This window comes from Bos mutus, chromosome 20, assembly GCF_027580195.1.
Source record: "Bos mutus isolate GX-2022 chromosome 20, NWIPB_WYAK_1.1, whole genome shotgun sequence".
Classification (NCBI taxonomy): domain Eukaryota; kingdom Metazoa; phylum Chordata; class Mammalia; order Artiodactyla; family Bovidae; genus Bos; species Bos mutus.
The window spans coordinates 22,935,150-22,957,409 of record NC_091636.1 but is presented as its reverse complement, the minus strand read 5'-3'; the positions used below and the strand labels follow the sequence as shown (position 1 = coordinate 22,957,409).

The following is a 22,260-nucleotide window of genomic DNA, read 5'->3' as shown; positions in this document are numbered from 1 at the left end:
TTTTAACACAAATGCACACATAGGTTTGAAATTTAAAGGATAAAAAATTTTATCATGAAAAAGTAAATCAAAGGAAAGCTAGAGTTAATATACTAGTATCAAAGTAGATTTCAGGACAATGAAATTATCAAGGATAAAAAATAAACTTTTCATAATTAGAAAGGAGTCAGTTCATCAGGAAGATATAACAAATGTAAATACGTACATACCTAATAGAAGAACTTCAAAATACCTGAATGCAGTACTTGGGCACAACCTCAAAAATGACAGAATGATCTCAGTTCATTTCCAAGGCAAGCCATTCAGACAGAACTTAAAAAGGAAATGGACAAACTCATAATAAAATAATACATGTTAGAGTGAAAATAAAGAAAATAGAGGCCAAGAAAGAAAAGATTAATTAAACTAAGGGCTGGTTTTCAAAGATAAAATTGACAAATGTTTAGCCATACTCAGCAGGGAAAAAAAAAAGAGAAAGGGGGCCTAAGCACACAAAACTAGAGATTAAAAAGGGGAAATTACAACCAGTATCAGAAAAATACAATCATAAGATAATACTATGAACAAGTATATTCTAACAAACTGGACAATGTAGAATGGATAAATTTTCAGAAATGTACGATCAACTAAGATTGAAATACAAGATATAACAGACGAATTACAAATATTAAAATTGAATCAGTAATCAAGAAACTCCCCCAAACCCAAAGTCCAGGACATAATAGCTTTACAGGGGAATTCTACCAAAAAGTTTAAGGGAGACTTAATACCTATCCTTCTCAAACTATTCCAAAATACTGAACAGGAGGGAACACTTTCAAATTCACTCTATGAGGCCAGAATAACCCTGATATCAAAACCAAAGACACCAAAAAAAAAAAAAAAAAAATCCCTGAAGATCTCTGACAAACACAGATGCAAAAATAATCAAGGAAATATCAGCAAACCAAATTCAACAAGATATAAAATGGTACACCATGATCAAGTGGGATTTATTCCAAGGATACAGAGACGGTTTATCCATGACAACACTCAGTAGTGACTGTGTCTGGTGATGAAAATAAAGTCTGATGCAGCAAAGAACAGTAATGCATAGGAATCTCGAATGTTAGGTCCATGAATCAAGGTAAATTGGATGTGGTCAAGCATTGACATCTTAGGAAACAGTGAACTAAAATGAATAGGAATGGGTGAAATTTAATTCAGATGACCATTATATCTACTCCTGTGGGCAAGAATCCCATAGAAGAAATGGAGTAGCCCTCATAATCAACAAAGGAGTCTGAAATGCAGTACTTGGGCATAACCTCAAAAATGACAGAATGATCTCAGTTCATTTCCCTGGCAAGCCATTCAAAACATCACAGTAATTCAAGTCTATGCCCCTATCACTGATGCCAAAGAAGCTGAGGTTGATTAGTTCTAGGAAGACCTAGAAGACCTCCTAGAACTAACACCAAAAAAAAGATGTTCTATTCATCACTGGGGATTGGAATGCAAAAGTAGGAAGTCAAGAGATACCTGGAGTAACAGGCAAGTTTGGCCTTGGAGAACAAAATGAAGTCGGACAAAGGCTGAGTTCTGCCAAGTGAATGCACTGGTCATAGCAAATACCCTTTTTCAACAAGACAAGAGACAACTTTACATATGGACATCAGCAAATGGCCAATACCAAAATCAAAGTGAAGATGTTCTTTGTAGCCGAAGATGGAGAAGCTGTATACAGTCAGCAAAATCAAGACCTGGAGCTGACTGTGGCTCAGATCATCAGCTTCTTATGGCAAAATCCAGGCTTAAACTAAAGAAAGCAAAGAAAACCACTAGGCCAGACAGGTATGACTTACATCAAATCCCCTATGAATATGTACTGGAGGTAACGAACAGATTCAAGGGGTTAGATCTAGTTAATATTGTGTCTGAAGAACTACGGATGCAGGTCTGTAATATTGTACAGGAGGCAGCGAACAAAACCTTCACAAACAAAAAGAAAAGCAAGAAGGCAAAGTGGTTATCTGAGGTGGCTTTACGAATAACTGAAGAGAGAAGTGAGAAGCAAGGGAGAAAGGGAAAGGTATATCCAATTAAATGCAGAGTTCCAAAGAGCAGCACGTAGAGACAAGAAGGCCTTTTTCAATGAAGAGTGCATAAAACTAGAAGGAAACAACAGAAGGGGAAAGACTAGAGATCTCTTCAGGAAAATTGGAGATATTAAGGAAACATTTTGCCCAAAATGGGCACTAAAAGAACAGAAACAGTAGAGATATAGTAGAGCCTGAAGAGATCAAGAGGAGAAGTACAGAATACATGGAAGAACTGTACAAAAAAGTAGTATGTGATAATGTATAATGAACCCAATCACAACGATGGTGTGGTCAGTCACCCAGAGCCACACATTCTGGAGATCAAAGTTAAGTGGGCCTTAGGAAGAACTGCTATTAATAAAGCTAGTGGGTGCAATGGCATTCCAGTAGAACTATTCAAAACCCAAAATGATGATGCCATTAAGGTGTTGCATTCAATATGTCAGCAAATCTGGAAGACTCAGCAGTGGCCACAGGACTGGAAAAGGTCAATCCTCATCCCAATTCCCAAGAACGGTAATACTAAAGAATGTGTTAACCATCGGACACCTACACTCATCTCCCATGCTAGTAAGATCATACTTAAAATCTTGCCTGCTAGGCTTCAGCATTATGCGAACCAAGAACTTCCAGATGTCCAAGCTGGGTTTAGAAAAGAAAGAGGAACTAGAGATCAAATTGCCAACATCTGCTGGATCATAGCCTTTGACTGTGTGGATCATAACAAACTGCGGAAAGCTCTTAAAGAAATGGGAATACCAGACCATCGTACCTGTCTCCTAAGAAACCTGTAGGTGGGTCAAAAAGCAACAGTTAGAACCCTGTATGGAATAACTGACTGGTTCAAGATTGAGAAAGGAGTATGACAGGGCTGTCTGCTGTCACCCTGTTTGTTTAATCTATATGTTGAGCACATCATGAGAAATGCCAGGCTGGATGAGTTACAAGCTGGAATCAAGATAGGCGGGAGAAATATCAACAGCTTCAGATATGCATATGATATCAGTCTAATGGCAGAATGTAAAGAGGAACTAAAGAGTGTCTGGATAAGGGTGAAGGAGGAGAGTGAAAGAGCTGGCTTAAGACTAAATATTTAAAAAGCTAAGATCATGGCACCCAGTCCCATTACTGCATGACAAACAGAAGGGGAAAAAGTGGAAGTAGTGATAGATTTTTTCTTCTTGGGCTCTAAAATCACTGTGGATGATGACTGCAGCCATGAAATCAGAAGACGTTTCTTGGCAGGAAAGCAAAGACAAAGCTAGACAGTGTATTGATAAGCAGAGACATTACTCTGCTGACAAAGGTCCATAAAGTCAAGGCTAAGGTCTTCCCAGTTGTAAGTACTGGGCCATAAAAAAGGTAGAACACCAGAGAATTAATGCCTTTGAACTGTGGTGCTAAAGAAGACTCCTGAAAATCCCCTGGACAACAAGGAGATCAAACCAGTCAATCTTAAGGAAACTCAAGCCTGAATACTCGTTGGAAGGACTGATGCTGAAGCTGAAGCTCCAGTATTTTGGTCATTTGATATGAACAGTCAACTTACTGGAAAAGTCCCTGATGCTGGGAAAAATCAAGGGCACAAGGAGAAGAGGGCGTCAGAAGATGAGATGGCTGGAAGGCATCACTGATGCATTGGACATGAATTTGGGCAAACTTTGGGAGATAGCGAGGGACAAGGAGGCCTGGTGTGCTGAAGTCCATGGAGTCACAAAGAGTCAGACATGAGTATGCAACTGAACAACAGCAACACAAAGATGATTCAACATCAACAAACCAGTGTAACACATCTCCTTAACAAAACAATAAAATTACAAGATTACCTCAATAGATGCAGAAAAAATACTGGACAAAATCCAACATCCATCCATGATAAAAAAAAAAAAAAAAAAACCAAAACCTTGACAAAGTGGATATAGAGGGAACATACATCAACATACTGGGGCTTCCGGGGTGCCTCAGTGGTAGAATCTACCTGCCAATGCAGGAGGCTGAGGAGCCGCAGGTTAGACCCCTGGGTTGGAAGATTCTCTGGAGAAGGAAATGGCAACCCACTCCAGTATTCTTGCCTGGAAAATTCCATGGACAGAAGAGTTTGGTGGGCTACAGTCCATGGGGTTGCAAAGAGTTGGACACAACTGAGCAATTCAACATATTAAACATCATTTATGACAAATACAGCAAGCATTCTACTCAACAGTGAAAAGTTCAAAGATTTTCCTCTGAGATTAGAAACAGGACAGGCACTTCAATGTAAATCAACTATATTTCAATAATTTTTTAAAAAAGAAACAAGTATGTAAACTCTTTCAACACAGTACTGGAAGTCCTAGCAATAGCAATAAGACTAGAAAAAGAATCCAAATTGGAAGGAAAGAAGTAAAATTGTCACTATTTTCAAATGATATGACACTATACAGAAAACCCTATACACTTTACCAAAAAACTATTAGCACTGATAAATTAATTCATAAAGTTGCAGGATGTAAGAAAAATATATAGAAATCTGTTGCATTTCTAGAGACTAATAATAAATGATCAGAAAGAGAAATCAAAATGTTAAATTTCATTAACAATCATATCAAAAAGAATCAAAGACCTAGAAATAAATTTAACCAAGGAGGTGAATGACTTGTAGTTTAAGAACTATATGACACTAAAGAAAGAAAGATGATATAAATAAATGGAATGATATCCTGTGTTCATGAGTAGAAGAGTTACCATGATTAAAATGCCCATACTACCCAAAGAATTATACAGATTTAATGAAATCTCTACCAAAACACCTACCACATTTTTCACAAAATTAGAACAAACGATTCTAAAATCTGTATGGACCCCAAATAGCTAAAGACCCCAAAAGAACCCAAATAGTCAAAGCACTCTGAGGAAAAAAAAAAGGTGAAAGTATCCTGCCTCCTGACTTTAGACCACACTACAAAGCTACAGTTACCAAAGTACTGTGCTGGTACAGAAATGGACACAGAGAGCAGTGTAACAGACATGAACGCATATCCATATAGCCACTTAACCTACAACAAAAGAAGCAAGAGTATTCAATAGGCAAAAGACAGTGTCTTCAATAAACAATGTTGGGAGGTTGGACAGCTACACGTAAAAGAAGGAAGTTAGAACTTTTTTTCACACCATATAAAAAAAAAGGTTCAAAATGTACTAAAGACCAAAATATAAATTCCTGAAACCATATAACTCGTAGAAGAAAATACAGGCAGTATGCTCTTTGACACTGGCCTCAGCAATATTTTCTTTGGATTTGTCTCCTCAGGCATGGAATACAAATGTGAAAACAGACAAACTGGATCTAATCAAACTGTAAAAGTTTTTGCACAGTGAAGGAACCCATCAACAAAATGGAAAGGCAACCAAATGAATGGGAGAAGATACCTGCAAATGATATAACTCATAAAGGGTTAATATCTAAAATAGATTAAGAACTCATACAACTAAATATCAGAAAGAACAAACAACACAATTCAAAAAATGAGCAGAGGACCTAAGCAGGCATTTTTCCAAAGACACAGAGACAGATAATAGGCACATGAAAAATGTTCAACATCCCTAGTCATTGGGGAAATGCAGATCAAAACCATAATGAGATATCACTTCACACTTGTCAGCATGACTATCATCACAAAGATGAGAAATAGTTAAGTGTTGATATGGATTAGAAGAAAAGGAACCCCTCATGCACTGCTGGTGGCAATGTAAATTGGTACAGCCACTACTGAAAACAGCATGCAGACTCCTCAAAAAAAAAAAAAAAAGAAGATAGTGCTCCCAGAGGATCCAGCAATTCCACTTCTGGGCATTTAAATGAAGAAAATAAAAACAATACTTCAAAAAGATACATGCATCCCAAAGTTCACAGCAGCATTACTTAAAACAGTCAAAATACAGAAACAATAAAACATCAACAGATAAAGAAAGAAGATGTGGTGTACACACACACTAGTGTCACTCAGCCATAAAAAAGAATGAAATCCTGCCACTTGTGACAACAGTTCATCAGTTTCTTAAAACAGCTATCCCTACACTCACCATAAAACCAAAGTAACCCCTAGTATTAACCAAGAGAAATAAAAATGTATGTTCACATAATGATTTGTGTACTAATTTTCATAGCAACTTTATTAAAGCTCAAAACTGCAAACACCTAAAATTTCCATCAACTAGGGCATCCAGACAATAAACAACTGTGAAATCTGTACAATTAAGTAATACTCAGGAATAAAAAGGAATGAACTACTGACATATGCAACAATATGAATCAATCTCAAAAACATTATGCTGAACATAAAAAGCTAGATATAAAAGAATATATATGATAACTTACATAGGAGCCTCTAGAAAAGACCAAATGTACATCTTAACAATGGTGGCAGGTACAGGAGTACGTACACATTTGTCAAAGCTCATTGAAATCTGCATTTCATTATATGCAAATTATATCCTAATAAAACTGATTTTAAAAAATAGTAAAGAAAAATATCCTTAAAGAAAAGCAATCAAGAAACATCTGCAAGGGAGAGACATGAATTGGAAGACTGGGACTGACACCTGAACACTACCAATTATAGAAGAGATAACTAGTAAGGGCCTACTGTATGACACTAGGAACTCTACTCAAAACTCTTTTGAATGACTATGAGTGGCGGATATATGTATACGTATAACTGATTCACTTTGCTGTATGCCTGAAACTAACACAACATTGTAAATCATACCCCAATAAAAATTTTTTTAAAATGTGGGAATCCTCAAATTTTTAGTTGCTAAGTTCCTTGAGTATGTACTATCTTCATCCTCTTTGTATGCTCAGATCACAGCACAATACCTAAAATATAACAGGGACTTAATGAATCCTTTTTGAGTGAAAGAATGCCTATTCTATGTCAGATTTTATCGATTTTTCAATATACTCATTATCAGTTACAATCTCTAGCCCGTTATTTTTTAAGTATTTCCTTCAAACGCCTGAAGACTGCCAAAAATGTGCACTGATAATAGTCTGCTCATTCTTACTCTCTATATTCTTAGAGAAATTTCATTTAAAAAACTGAATTTTTAACAATTGACTCATATTAGCCAAGGTCCATTATAACAAATTTAAATGAACCATATACACTTATTTTTTAAGGAACCTTGGGAAAATGACAGGAAGTGACTCATAAAATTATAAGCAGTGTAACTTCTCCTACTTTACCTAAATTTAACTTCTGAAGAACAGAATTAATTTTGTAAACATCAATACCTATATACATTAACCCCTTTCATTAAGAGCTGAGGCACTGACAGGTACACAGATTAGGATAACTAATGAATTCTTTAAAAGGTACTCATCAGATCAGATCAGATCAGATCAGTCGCTCAGTCGTGTCCGACTCTTTGCGACCCCATGAATCGCAGCACACCAGGCCTCCCTGTCCATCACCAACTCCCAGAGTTCACTCAGACTCATGTCCATAGTGAACACAAATTGAAATTGACAAATATAGCTGTCTTTACTTCATTATTAGATCTGAAACTTTTCCTGACTTTTCAAGGTTCTATCTCTGAGGTAAGTAAATATTTCTTTTGTTGTTGTTACTGTTTGGTTGCTCAGTCGTGTACGACTCTGCAATCCCATGGACTGCAGTCCACTAGGCTCCTCTGTCCATGGGATTTCCCAAGCAAGAATGCTGGAGTGGGTTGCCATTTCCTTCTCCAGGGGATCTTCCTGACCCAAGGATCAAACCCAGATCTCCTACATTGGTAGGTGGATTCTTTACTGCTGAGCCACCAGGGAATTTCTACATTGGTATAAAGAATAGAAAATTACATCAAAGTAAAATAATGGCAATGAACCTATGAGTAATTATTAAGTCATGACTAGACGCAATGTTGACAATACAAAAGGAGTAAAGAAAATCATTTATATGGCAGGGACTGCATTTTACCTTACACTTATTATCTCATATTTCTATTTCATTGTTCATATTCTGTTATTTCATTTAATCAGATAAAATGATCATATTTAATCACATATTTTGATTACAATACTAGGAAACCGTCTGTTATAAATTCCAGAGATGTTTTACATGCAATCCTATGAGAATAAACACTGGAGTCATAGATCTAGGTAGGTGAAGGAAGTTTTACAATGTACACCGTATTTTTACCAGGTAACAAGCATTTGTACTGTGCTTATTATGCCCAGGTACTGCTTCAAGGGTTTTGTTTTTTTTACAAATAAGGAAACTGAAACAAGAGAAACTAACTTTTATGTAACCTGTCCAAGGTCACATAGGAAGCACCAAAGCAAGGATTTCCATCCAGGCAGTCTGGTTTCAGAACTCAACTCACTGAGCTTCCACCATTACTTCCTATACCAAATCAATACTATTTTTATAGGACAACTGGCTTCTTTGGTGGCTCAGAGGGTAAAGAAGCTGCCTGAAATGCAGATGACCAGGTTTGAACCCTAGCTTGGGAAGATCCCCTGGAGATGGGAATGGCTACCCACTCCAGTATTCTTGCCTGGTGAATCCCACAGACAGAGGAGCCTGGCGGGCTACAGTCCATGGAGTCACAGAGAGTCAGACACAACTGAGCAACTAATACTTTCACACTTTCATCTCCCTTACATGTTAGCCTAAGTATGGTTTAAAGCACAATATTACTAGTCTTCCAAAGGGTTACCAGAAAAGCAAAACAAAACAAAAAAAATTGGAAATATAACTTACTTTTAAATTAAACAAAAATAATACACTAACATGTAGAAAAAAGCAAGGTTTAGAAAAAAATTCCAGTTGATTCTGATATGTGACCCCCCCAAACCAATCTCTTAGATTTGAGAACTATTAACATAAAGCAACGCTTCCCAGGTGGCTCAGCGGTAAAGAATCTATCTACCTGCAACACAGGAGCCACAGGAGACTCGGGTTCGATCCCTGGATGGATCAGCAAGATCCCCTGAAGGAGATGGCAACCCACTCTAATATTCTCGCCTGGAGAATCCCATCAACAGAGGAGTCTGGGGGGCTACAGTTCATAGCCTCGCAAAGAGTCAGACATGACTGAGGTGACTTAGCATGCACTCACACAACATAAAGCAAGCACATATTTTTCTTTAAATATTTAAAAGTTAAAGTATATTCTTGCACCAACAAAAAAGACAAAGATCAGTTACAGCAGTTGATAACGGTGGGAGGAGCATAAAAGGCTGGGTAAAGAATATATAGTATTGTTTCCTTTTCTGAAAATTAGATATGGCAAACAAAGAAAGCTAGGATTAACACAGAAGCCTCAATTATAAATGAGACTGACAACTATTTCAACTGTAATTACACAGTCTTAAAAATATATGATATTCATGATATTTACTTTCAATTTAATTTTACAGGTAAAATAAGACAATCTATTAAGTTTATAAAATCTATAGTCACTTAATTTTGAAAAAAAACCACAAATACATGTGATAAAACAAGTTTTAATTAATGTACTTCAGGATGAATTGTTAAACATGAAGCAATTTCATTTAAGGAATTTAAAGGCTTAAAATAGCTGCATGTCAGGTTATCTCCTTGGGGAAAATATAGCCTGAAAATTAGGAACATGGTAAAATTAGGATTTTACAAACCTCACTAGACAGTTTTTTTATGTCTCAAGTTTATCATGTGGACAAAGGAAGAAGTGAAGGAAGAGAAGTAACTAACAGCAAATTTCACTTAATGCTGTCAGAAAAAAATGTTGACAAAATATTTTGTAAATAAAATCTTTTGTTCAAGCAGCAGGGGGAGCTAATGCATTGTTATTTCATTTTTTCTTTAAGTGTAGATATGTTTTCAGTGGCTATGTACAAAGAACTTAATTTTAAAATTACAAATTGTATGCATTATCTTATCATTTAATGATTGTTAAAAGTTTTAATTGAGCAGAACAGGTTAAATGTATAAAGTTGGCATAATTTATTATTGTATGCTATTTTGTTTCAATTTTTTAATTTGGATCCAAATTAAGGAAAAAGGACAGAAAAAGTAAAATAGAACCAGGAATGATGGTAGTTTACAAAAACCATGTTTCAAGGTCTCATATACTTTCTAGAGCTATAACACAATTTTGGCTCTGAAACTTTTTAGGGCCAAAGCAGAGGGGAGAACTAATATGCAGTGTTGTTATGCTAATTTGAAAAGAAATATTTTTATTTACACATTTAGTAGTATCCTACTGATGTCGATTTTTCTATCAAAATCAAGAATTAATCAGACTCTGAATCTCCTGTATCTCCCAGAGCAGACAAATCTTTCAGCATACTTTAACAATATACTGCATCATCAATTTACATTTGAATATTTTTTGGAATCCTTTTGACTGATTTGGGTATGTCTGTATCCTCTTCTATCATTGCGTTTCTGATTGCTGATGAATAATTTCTTGGCAGTTAAATTAATGTAATATTATTACATGCTATTTTGAAAGATGTTTAACACTTTAACACATTTGCAACATTAGTAATAACATTCCCCTAGCCAATACATTAAAAGTGAGCCAACTATATTATTTAAATACTGCAGCTATAAACATTATAGTAAAAAGGTCAGATAATAAAAAGCTGGACTGCCTGGTTTTCCTATTTGCACTTTGAGAAAGTACTTCAAGAGTGATTTTTTTTTTTTTTTTACTCAAAAGGTCTGAATGAATAAGAAGAAATCAAAAGCCTTAAAGGCAGACCATCCTCTGCATATATTCTTGCTAACTTTCTAATTTCACTCTTTCATAATTGCCAAAATGATTTTTAAGAATTCAATGGTCATGTCACTCCTTTTCATTGACTTTCCAGCTTTTTCAGGAAAATGATCAGTCCTTGATTTGTCTTAAAAAAACAGAAATGATCTAATCAACATCCATCTTTCTAGCCTCAAATCTGGTCAAATTCCCTCTTGATCCCTGCACTTCAATCATAGAAATCTTCTAGTTTCATGGAGATATATTCTTTCTACCACAGGGCCTTTGAATATGCTGGTCCCAAAGCTCGGAATGTCCTCTGTCTGGCACTACCTGGGTTACTCATCTACCATATCTCCACAAAAGTCACTTCCTCAGGAAAGCCTTTGCCTTACAACAATCCCCTGTGCACGTCCTACCTTCATGGCCCCATATATGATTCCTTTTTTCCCACTTATGCAGCTAATAATTTAATATTTATGATTGAACACTATCCTGAAAGCTTCAAAAGGAAAGAACATTTCTCTTCTGCTCTTTGTTGAATTTCCTGAGCCTGTTACAGGGCCCATCATGTCTCAGTTGGTTTGAACTGGCATAACAAAATACCACAGACTGGGTGGCTTAGACAACAGACATGTATTCCTCACAATCCTGGAGGCTAGAAGCTGAAGATCAAAGCTCCAGCATGCTTTGGTACTGGTAGGAACTCTCCTTTTAGTTTGTAGATAGCTGCCTTCTTTCTGTGTCATCACATGGAAAGAGAAAGAGAGAAATCTCTTTCTCTTATAAGCCACAGTCTTACTGGATTAAGGCCCCATCCTTATGACCTCATGTAACCTTAATAACCTCCTAAAGACCCGTCTCCAGATACAGTCACTTTAGGGTTTAGAACTCACAACTACAAAGAATACTGACCAATGATCTCCTCTTTGCTAAAACCAAAGCACACTTTAAATTCTCATTCAGAATCTCTACATTTGGCCATACAGTTTGTACATTTTTGTACAAATCTGGGGGCACCTTTCACAGACTAGCACCTTCTAGAATTATGTAGTATACAACTTGCACATTAAGCAGTATCTGGTCTTCTACATCTCCCTATAGCATTCAATACTACTAACCAATACTTCCTTCTGGAAGACATTCATTGCTTGACTTCCTTAACACTGTATCTTGATTTTCACTCCTGTATTTCTCACTATTCTTTTCTTCCTATTTTGTAATTTTTTTTTTTCTGTCCATCCCTTAAATGTTCCTAGGCTCCTTCCTTTCTCTTTCCATGCACACTCTGCATAGTGATCTCATCTACTTTCACTCACCATTTAAATGCTGATGACTCCCAAAACCACATTTTTAGTTCAGATGTCTGTTCTGAATCCCATATCCATAGAACCAGCAGCCTCCTAGATCTCTCTATTTAAATGTCTTTTAGGCCACAGAAACTTGTCCAAAACTGTGTCAAAGCTAAGAAATTAAAACTGAGGACACCATCTCTACCCGGAAACCCCACCCCATCAGACTTCACAAATGGCGGTCAACTTTGTTATGTTCTGCTTTTAGGGTTTTCATTGTTATTTTGCTTTCTGTTTTGGTTCTTGCCCACATTGCAGGTATCTCAAGCCTGAAGGTAGAGAAGAAGCTCCTTTTTGTACCTGTGAACATTGTAGACTGTCTCAGAATTCCATTCTAAATTCCCAGTCACATGCCTTATTACATGCCAGTGGCTGGAAAACTAAAGTTCAAATGTCCCAGATTCTCTTACAGTTCAAGTTCCACGTATGACCCAGCTTCCACCAATCATACATGGATCAATATTATGAAAAAAGAAGTCATGAGAATATTTCTGCTATTTCTTTTAACAAGGTTAACTCTGAAGGTATTTGGTTGGTCTGCAGTTCATTCCTAGTTCTGTGGGCACTGAGAGCCAAGTGTGAGGCTTTCATTTTCTGGCACTGGTCAGGGCTAAACAACTGTGGTCCTAGAACCAACAGTTCCTCAGTGAATGCTATTTCCTCAGTGTCCTGATCCTCTATGTCCTTCTGAGGGCCATTTCATACCTGCGTGGGATGATGAAGAAAGGAGACAAAGTCCAGGCTTTGCTCAGGGTTGGGAGACTCTAAGGGGGAACTCCTACAAAAAGCAGGGTTATAACATCAGCATAAGGGTGAATGAGAAATAAACCTGTTGTTCAGAAAAACAAAAGAAAAAGCTTGTCTGTTTCAATTTTGTTATTCAGTAGGAGGAAAGGGGAAAAAAAGAAAAACTTTCCCTCAGGGTACTGAAGAATTTTTTAAGAAAAAAAGTATAGAACATAAAGGAGATGACTAATAAATCCATCTACCTTATATCAAAAATTCTGTTTATCAAAAGATACCACAAAGAGTGAAATAAAAGTTACATAAACTAGTAAAAGATGTCTGCAGTACAATAACAAAAATTAGTATTCAGAATATGTAAAGAGCTCCCCCAAATCAACACTGCACAACAGAAAAACAGAAAAGGGGAAAAAAAAGACATTTCGCAGGAAACACATAGAGACTTAAACAATGAGAAGATGTTAAATGTTGGAAAAGATGTGGAATCACAGCAATGTTTAACCACTACTCACAGACTGACACTTGAAAACAACTTAGCATCGCCCAGTAAAGGTGAAGATGCACATGTCCTGTGATGCATGATCCACTTCCAGTGCAGACCCCTGCCCATGTTTACCAAGATACGGACAAGAAGACTCATAGCAGCACAGCTTGTCAGAGCACAACAGCTAGATAGAACTCAGTGGCAGAATGCATTACAAATTGTGATATATTAATACACTAGAATACTATATAGAAGGGGAAAATGAGCTATACTACAGGCTGATATTACTAAAAGCAGCAATTTCCAGCAGAATGCCTACCTACATTGTGATTTCATCTACAGAAAGTAGACCAAAAAAAAAAAAACCACTTTCAGAAACAAGCAAAACACTTATTTTATACATAGATATATTTTAAATTATACTGTTAATAGGTAATAAATTAAGATAATTGGATAGGTGATAAATTTAGCATTCCTTCAGCATGAAGTAAAAATATGAGTGCTCAGTCATGTCTGACTCTTTGTGATCCCATGGACCATAGCCCGCCAGGCTCCACTGTCCATGGAATTCTCCAGGCAAGAATCCTGGCGTGGATAGCCATTCCCTTCTCCAGGGGATCTTCCTGACCCAGGGATCCAACCCAGGTCTCCCCCACTACTGGCAGATTCTTTACCATGTGAGCCACCAGGGAAGCCCCTCTTTCAGCCCAGCATCTTATAAATTACTTTTAGACTCCAATATTTTATTTTATTGTTTCCTTTAATTAAAACAGATCCTTCTATGTTCCTCTTTAATATTTACACCAAATATATGTGTCCTAATGCAAAAGATGTTTGTATAGTTTAAAGAAATCTTTAAAGAGACACAAACACCAATACATACACCCACTACCCAGTTTAATGAGTACATTACCACTACTTTAAAAACCCTCTCAGGATCCCCCTCTATTTACACATTCCTCCTTCTCCCTGGAGTTAACAGTGATATTGAATTATTCCTGAGACAGCCTTTTAATAGGTTTAAAATATGTATGTTTTATGTGCATATAATATAAAACCTCCTAGAGAACCAGAAAGATTTTTCAATTCTGTATCACTCTCTTCCACAACCTATCCCTCTATACCCTAGTGCAGTGTTTGAATTTCTCTTGCTCATGATACCCTGAGGGAGGAGCAAAGGCACAAAAAAGAGTGTGGGCGTCAGAACTCTCACAGTCAGATTCAATTTTAACTGCACTGCTTAGTAACAGTACAATCAGATTCAATATATTTAATCTTCTGTGGCTCAGTTTCCTTATCTATAAAAAGGAGACGATAGTTTATTTCCTTCAAGACAATCTTTCTATCTTTATATTATCAGGAATGAATATTATATAACACTTAAAACAATGTTTAACCAATAAGCAGAAGATTAAGAAGAGGTGGCAGGAATACACAGGAGAACTATACAAAAAAGATCCTCATGACCCAGATAACCACAATGGTGTGATCACTCACCTAGAGCCAGACCTCCTGGAATGCAAATTCAAATGGGTTTTAGGAACCATTACTACAAACAAAGCTAGTGGAGGTGATGGAATTCCAGTTGAGCTATTTTAAATCCTAAAAGATGATGCTGTGAAAGTGCTGCACTCAATATGCCAGCATTTGGAAAACTCAGCAGTGGCCACAGGAATGGAAAGGGTCAGTTTTCATTCCAATCCCAAAGAAAGGCAATGCCAAAGAATGCTCAAACTACCACACAATTGCACTCATCTCACACACTAGCAAAGTAATGCTCAAAATTCTCCAAGCCAGGCTTCAAAAGAACATGAACCATGAATTTCCAGATGTTCAAGCTGGATTTAGAAAAGGCAGAGGAATCAGAGATCAAATTGCCAACAGCCATTGGATCATCAAAAAAGCAAGAGAGTTCCACAAAAACATTTACTTCTGCTTTATTGACTACATCAAAGCCTTTGACTGCGTGGATCAAAGCAAACTGTGGAAAAAATTTTTTATTCAAGAGATGCGAATACCAGACCATCTTACCTGCCTTCTGAGAAATCTGCATGCAGGTCAGGAAGCAACAGTTAGAACCAGACATGCAAAAATGGACTGGTTCCAAATTGGGAAAAGAGTACGTCAAGGCTATATATTGTCATCTGCTTATTTCACATGCTTCAGAGTACATCATGTGAAATGCCAGGCTGGATGAAGCACAAGCTGGAATCAAGTTTGCCAGGAGAAATATCAATAACTGCATATCTCAGATATGCAGATGACACCACCCTTATGGCAGAAAGTGAAGAGGAACTAAAAAGTCTCTTGATGAAAGTGAAAGTGGAGAGTGAAAAAGTTGGCTTAAAGCTCAACATTCAGAAAATGAAGATCATGGCATCCGGCCCCATCACTTCATGGGAAATAGATGGGGAAACAGTGGAAACAGTGTCAGACTTTATTTTTCTGGGCTCCAAAATCACTGCAGATGGTGCTGCAGCCATGAAATTAAAAGACGCTTACTCCTTGGAAGGAAAGTTATGACCAACCTAGATAGCATATTCAAAAGCAGAGACATTACTTTGCCAACAAAGGTTCGTCTAGTCAAGGCTATGGTTTCTCCTGTGGTCATGTATGGATGTGAGAGTTGGACTGTGAAGAAGGCTGAGCGCTGAAGAATTGATGCTTTTGAACTGTGGTGTTGGAGAAGACTCTTGAGAGTCCCTTGGACTGCAAGGAGATCCAACCAGTCCATTCAGAAGGAGATCAGTCCTGGGATTTCTTTGGAAGGAATGATGCTAAAGCTGAAACTCCAGTACTTTGGCCACCTCATGTGAAGAGTTGACTCATTGGAAAAGACTCTGATGCTGGGAGGGATTGGGGCAGGAGGAGAAGGGGACGACAGAGGATGAGATGGCTGGATGGCATCACTGACTCTATGGACGTGAGTCTGGGTGAATTCCGGGAGTTGGTGATGGACAGGGAGGCCTGGCGTGCTGTGATTCATGGGGTCACAAAGAGTCGGACACGACTGAGCGACTGAACTGAACTGAACTGAACTGATGGCAGAAAGTGGAGAAGAACTAAAGAGCCTCTTGATGAAGTGAAAGAGGAGAGTGAAAAAGTTGGCTTAAAACTCAACATTCAGAAAACTAAGATCATGGCATCTGGTCCCATCACTTCATGGCAAATAGACAGAGAAACAGTGGAAACAGTGAGAGAGACTTTATTTTTTGGGGCTCAAGAATCACTGCAGATGATGACTGCAGCCATGAAATTAAAAGACATTTGCTCCTTAGAAGAAAAGCTATGACCAACCTAGACAGCATAGTAAAAAGCAGAGACATTACTTAGCTGACAAAGGTCCATCTAGTCAAAGCTATGGGTTTTCCAGTAGTCATGTATAGATGTGACAGCTGCACTATAAAGAAAGCTAAGCACCAAATAACTGATGGTTTTGAACTGTGGTGTTGGAGAAGACTCTTGAGAATCCCTTGGAGTGCAAGGAGATCCAACCAGTCAATTGTAAAGGAAATCAGTCCTGAATATTCACTGGAAGGACTGATGCTGAAGCTGAAACTCCAGTACCTTGGCCACATGATGCGAAGAACTGACTCATTGGAAAAGACCATGATGCTGGGAAAGATTGAAGGCAAGAGGAGAAGGGAACCACAGAAGATGAGATAGTTGGATGGTATCACCAACTAGATGGACATGAGTTTGAGGAAGCTCTGGGAGTTGGTGGTGGACAGGGAAACCTCGTATGCTGCAGTCCATGGGGTCGTAAAGAGTCGGACATGACTGAGCAACTGAACTGAACTGAACTAAACAATAAGCATCAAAAAATGTATTGGACATCATTTTCACTAGGGAAAATCAAATTAAACACATAATGATATACCACTATATCTACCACAATGTCCAAAATTACAAAGTCTGAAAATACCACATGTAGAGAAAGATATTGAGCAACTAGAATTCTCATCATTTCTGTTGGAAATGAACATTTTCTTTGGAAAACTACAAGCAGTTTCTAAAAACTTTAAAATACACCTACTGTATAATTCCCTCATCATTCCTATATATATATATCAAAAAAAGAAGTAACAAAACACAAACACAGAGTCTTTTTATAAGAATACTGATAGCAGTTTAATTCATAACCCCAAAATGAAAACTATATCTATCAGCATAAAAAACTGATAAACTGTGGTATATTCATTAATGGCATACTACTCAGGAAAAAGGAAGCAAACCACTACGTATAAAACATAAATGAACCTCTAAAACATTATGCTGAGCAAAATAAGTCAGGTACAAAAGAGTATGTGATTTCTTCTGAATGAAGGTCAGGAACAGGCAAAAGCAGTCGGCAGTGATAGACATTAATACAGTGGTTTCCATGTGAGGGGGTGAACATTGCCTGAAAACAGACAAGATAGATTTCTGGGGTGATGAAAACATCATACATCTTGATCTGATTAATAGCAGGGCTGAAAAAATTTATCAAGCTATACTATACCCAATAAATACTCACCATGAAAACTTTTATTCCAATTAAAATGTTTTCAGTTTTTTAAAAGTATCTGACATGCAGTAAGCATGCCACCAAAGTCTTTCACTATTACCAGTTCAAGTTGGCTAATCTGTGAGAGTGGATAGGAAATAATCATGATCAAATGAGGCAAAAAAGAAAACAAAACAGTCACTCAAAGAAGGGGAAAACAATGACAGGTAATTATAACCACTCTCTGCTAAACTGAGACTTCCCTGTAAAGTCCACGGGTAACTATCTAGTATGGACTTCTTTGATATTTCCTCTTGCATATTGCTCTCAGTATATTCATATGTATTCACATGTGATCAGTTCAGTTCAGTTGCTCAGTCCTCTCTGACTCTTTGCAACCCCATGGACTGCAGCACTCCAGGCTTTCCTGTCCATCACCAACTCCCAGAGGTTGCTCAAACTCATGTCCATCTAGTTGGTGATGCTATCCAATCATGTCATCCTCTGTTGTCCCCATTTCTTCCTGCCTTCAATCTTGCCCAGCATCAGGATCTTTTCCGATGAGTAAGTTCTTCACATCAGGTGGCCAAAGTATTAGAGTTTCAGCTTCAGCATCAGTCCTTCCAATGAATATTCAGGACTGATTTCCTTTACAATTGACTGGCTGGATCTCCTTGCAGTCCAAGGGACTCTCAAGAGTCTTCTCCTTTGACTGTATAATATATACACCTATATAAACATACAGGTGTACATACAATATATGTCTAATATATATTGGGGCTTCACAGGTGGCGCAGTGGTAAAGAATCCACTTGCCAAAGCAGGAGACACAGAGACACAACTTCCATCCCTGGGTGGAAAAGATTCCCTGGAGAAGGAAATGGTAACCCACTTCAGTATTCTTGACTGGGAAATCCCATGGACAAAAGAGCCAGGCAGGCTACAGTCCAAGGGGATGCAAGAGAGTCAGACATGACTGAGTGACTAAATAACAACAAAATCAACAACAATATATGTTTAATATATATATATATATACACATATATAAAATATATATATATAATATACATATAAAAACATTTTATACTTTTTTTTAAATTTAATTGTGTGGTGATGACTAAGGTTCACTCACAGTAGGGATTAAAAAAAAAAAACCATGGACTATTATCTTCAACTTAGGTCTGTGATACTGCACTTAAAACTTTAAGGTCAGGAACATACCTCGACATAATAAAAGCTATATATGACAAACCCACAGCAAACATTATCCTAAATGGTGAAAAATTGAAAGCATTTCCCCTAAAGTCAGGAATAAGACAAGGGTGCCCACTTTCACCACTACTATTCAACATAGTTTTGGAAGTTTTGGCCACTGCAATCAGAGAAGAAAAAGAAATAAAAGGAATCCAAATTGGAAAAGAAGAAGTAAAACTCTCACTGTTTGCAGATGACATGATCCTCTACATAGAAAACCCTAAAGATTCCACCAGAAAATTACTAAAACTAATCAGTGAATATAGTAAAGTTGCAAGATATAAAATCAACACACAGAAATCCCTTGCATTCCTATACACTGATAATGAGAAAATAGAAAGAGAAATTAAGGAAACAATCCCATTCACCATTGCAACGAAAAGAATAAAATACTTAGGAATATATCTACCTAAAGAAACTAAAGACCTATATATAGAAAACTATAAAATACTGGTGAAAGAAATCAAAGAGGACACTAATAGATGGAGAAATATACCATGTTCATGGATTGGAAGAATCAATATAGTGAAAATGAGTATACTACCCAAAGCAATCTATAGATTCAATGCAATCCCTATTAAGCTACCAATGGTATTTTTCACAGAGCTAGAACCAATAACTTCACAATTTCTATGGAAATACAAAAAACCTCGAATAGCCAAAGCTATCTTGAGAAAGAAGAATGGAACTGGAGGAATCAATCTGCCTGACTTCAGGCTCTACTACAAAGCCACAGTCATCAAGACAGTATGGTAGTGGCACAAAGACAGAAATATTGATAAATGGAACAAAATAGAAAGCCCAGAGATAAATCCATGCACCTATGGACACCTTATCTTTGACAAAGGAGGCAAGAATATACAATGGATTAAAGACAATCTCTTTAACAAGTGGTGCTGGGAAATCTGGTCAACCACTTGTAAAAGAATGAAACTAGAACACTTTATAACATCATACACAAAAATAAACTCAAAATGGATTAAAGATCTAAATGTAAGACCAGAAACTATAAAACTCCTAGAGGAGAACATAGGTAAAACACTCTCTGACATACATCACAGCAGGATCCTCTATGACCCACCTCCCAGAATATTGGAAATAAAAGCAAAAATAAACAAATGGGACCTAATTAAACTTAAAAGCTTCTGCACAACAAAGAAAACTATAAGCAAGATGAAAAGACAGCCTTCAGAATGGGAGAAAATACTAGCAAATGAAGCAACTGACAAACAACTAATCTCAAAAATATACAAGCAACTCCTACAGCTCAATTCCAGAAAAATAAATCACCCAATCAAAAAATGGGCCAAAGAACTAAATAGACATTTCTCCAAAGAAGACACACACATGGCTAACAAACACATGAAAAGATGCTCAACATCACTCATTATCAGAGAAATGCAAATCAAAACCACAATGAGGTACCATTTCACGCAAGTCAGAATGGCTGAGATCCAAAGTCTACAAGCAATAAATGCTGGAGAGGGTGTGGAGAAAAGGGAACCCTCTTACACTGTTGGTGGGAATGCAAACTAGTACAGCCACTATGGAGAACAATGTGGAGATTCCTTAAAAAACTGGAAATAGAACTGCCTTATGATCCAGCAATCCCACTGCTGGGCATACACACTGAGGAAACCAGAAGGGAAAGAGACACGTGTACCCCAGTGTTCACTGCAGCACTGTTTATAATAGCCAGGACATGGAAGCAACCTAGATGTCCATCAGCAGATGAATGGATAAGAAAGCTGTGGTACATATACACAATGGAGTATTACTCAGCCATTAAAAAGAATACATTTGAATCAGTTCTAATGAGGTGGATGAAACTGGAGCCTATTATACAGAATGAAGTAAGCCAGAAAGAAAAACACCAATACAGTATACTAACTCATATATATGGAATTGAGAAAGATGGTAACGATAACCCTGTATGCGAGACAGCAAAAGAGACACAGATGTATAGAACAGTCTTTTGGACTCTGTGGGAGAGGGAGAGGGTGGGATGATTTGGGAGAATGGCATTGAAACATGTATAACATCATATATGAAACGAATAGCCAGTCCAAGTTCGATGCATGATACTGGTTGCTTGGGGCTGGTGCACTGGGACGACCCAAAGGGATGGTACAGGGAGGGTGGAGGGAGGGCGGATCGGGATGGGGAACACGTGTATACCTGTGGCAGATTCATGTTGATGTATGGCAAAACCAATACAACATTGTAAAGTAATTAACCTCCAATTAAAATAAATAAATTTATATTGAAAAAAAAAACTTTAAGGTCACATTATTGTTAGTAGCTGGAGGTAAAATGATGGTAACTGTGGAAGGTTGGATGCCTTTTGAATGCCACTCTGAATTGTTTTCCGTGGATAAGGTAAAATAAGGTAAAAGCCGTCAGGTATGGAAGGGATATGGGTCCATGTGTAGACGTGTCCCCAGCATTCCTATACTAGGAAATCATTTGAACATGGTACAGTTAGCAGTACTCACCTTAGTCACTTGATTCTCAAGATATTCCATGAAACAACCAGAACTTGCTATACATTTTCTACATTTCCAACAACGAAGAATACTTATGTCTTCTTGATTATGATTTTTAGTTACCAATTCTTTGCTTCTCTTCATCTGTGGAAAAATTAATGCATTTTTAGAATGTTAAACCATGTCAGATTAAACCTGATTTTCTAAACCCTTTGAACAGCATCAGCTACATGTGTACCAGAAAGAATTATCATTTATTGAGGTACCTACTACTATTAGGCTATGGGTGCTCTATAAACTATATCCATGATAATCATGCAGTATATTAGTGACTACCAGCTTACTTTTGCAAAACATTTTATTTCTTTCCATCTGTCTTCACTAGAAGTTGTAAAAGGCAACTGCCAAAGAGTTAATTAAAGTTACTATGGTTAAAAGGGTCATAACAAATAATTTTATTCTTATAAATAGGATGTTTATTAAATTTTAAATATAATAGGATTTACTGAGTTATAGTTATTTCTGTGAAAACTGGAAGTAATTGCTTCAAATTAATGGGAAAAATCCTGTATCCTAAATGCAATAATTTTTCTTGTATACTGTATTCAGTAGAACAATATTACATCTTGTGGTATGTGCAATCAAA

The 22,260-nt window shown here is 37.1% G+C and overlaps 1 protein-coding gene across 2 annotated transcripts in view; it reads right to left on the bottom strand.

Annotated features, from left to right (window-relative positions):
- RNF180 (ring finger protein 180) overlaps positions 1 to 22,260 on the bottom strand; it is a 283,154-nt gene that overhangs the window by 223,765 nt on the left and 37,129 nt on the right. For both annotated transcript variants that reach the window (XM_070357832.1, XM_070357833.1), the window contains exon 2: positions 21,624 to 21,758. In XM_070357832.1, the coding sequence (XP_070213933.1) occupies positions 21,624 to 21,758 (135 nt within the window). The remainder of the gene's footprint in view (positions 1 to 21,623; positions 21,759 to 22,260) is intronic.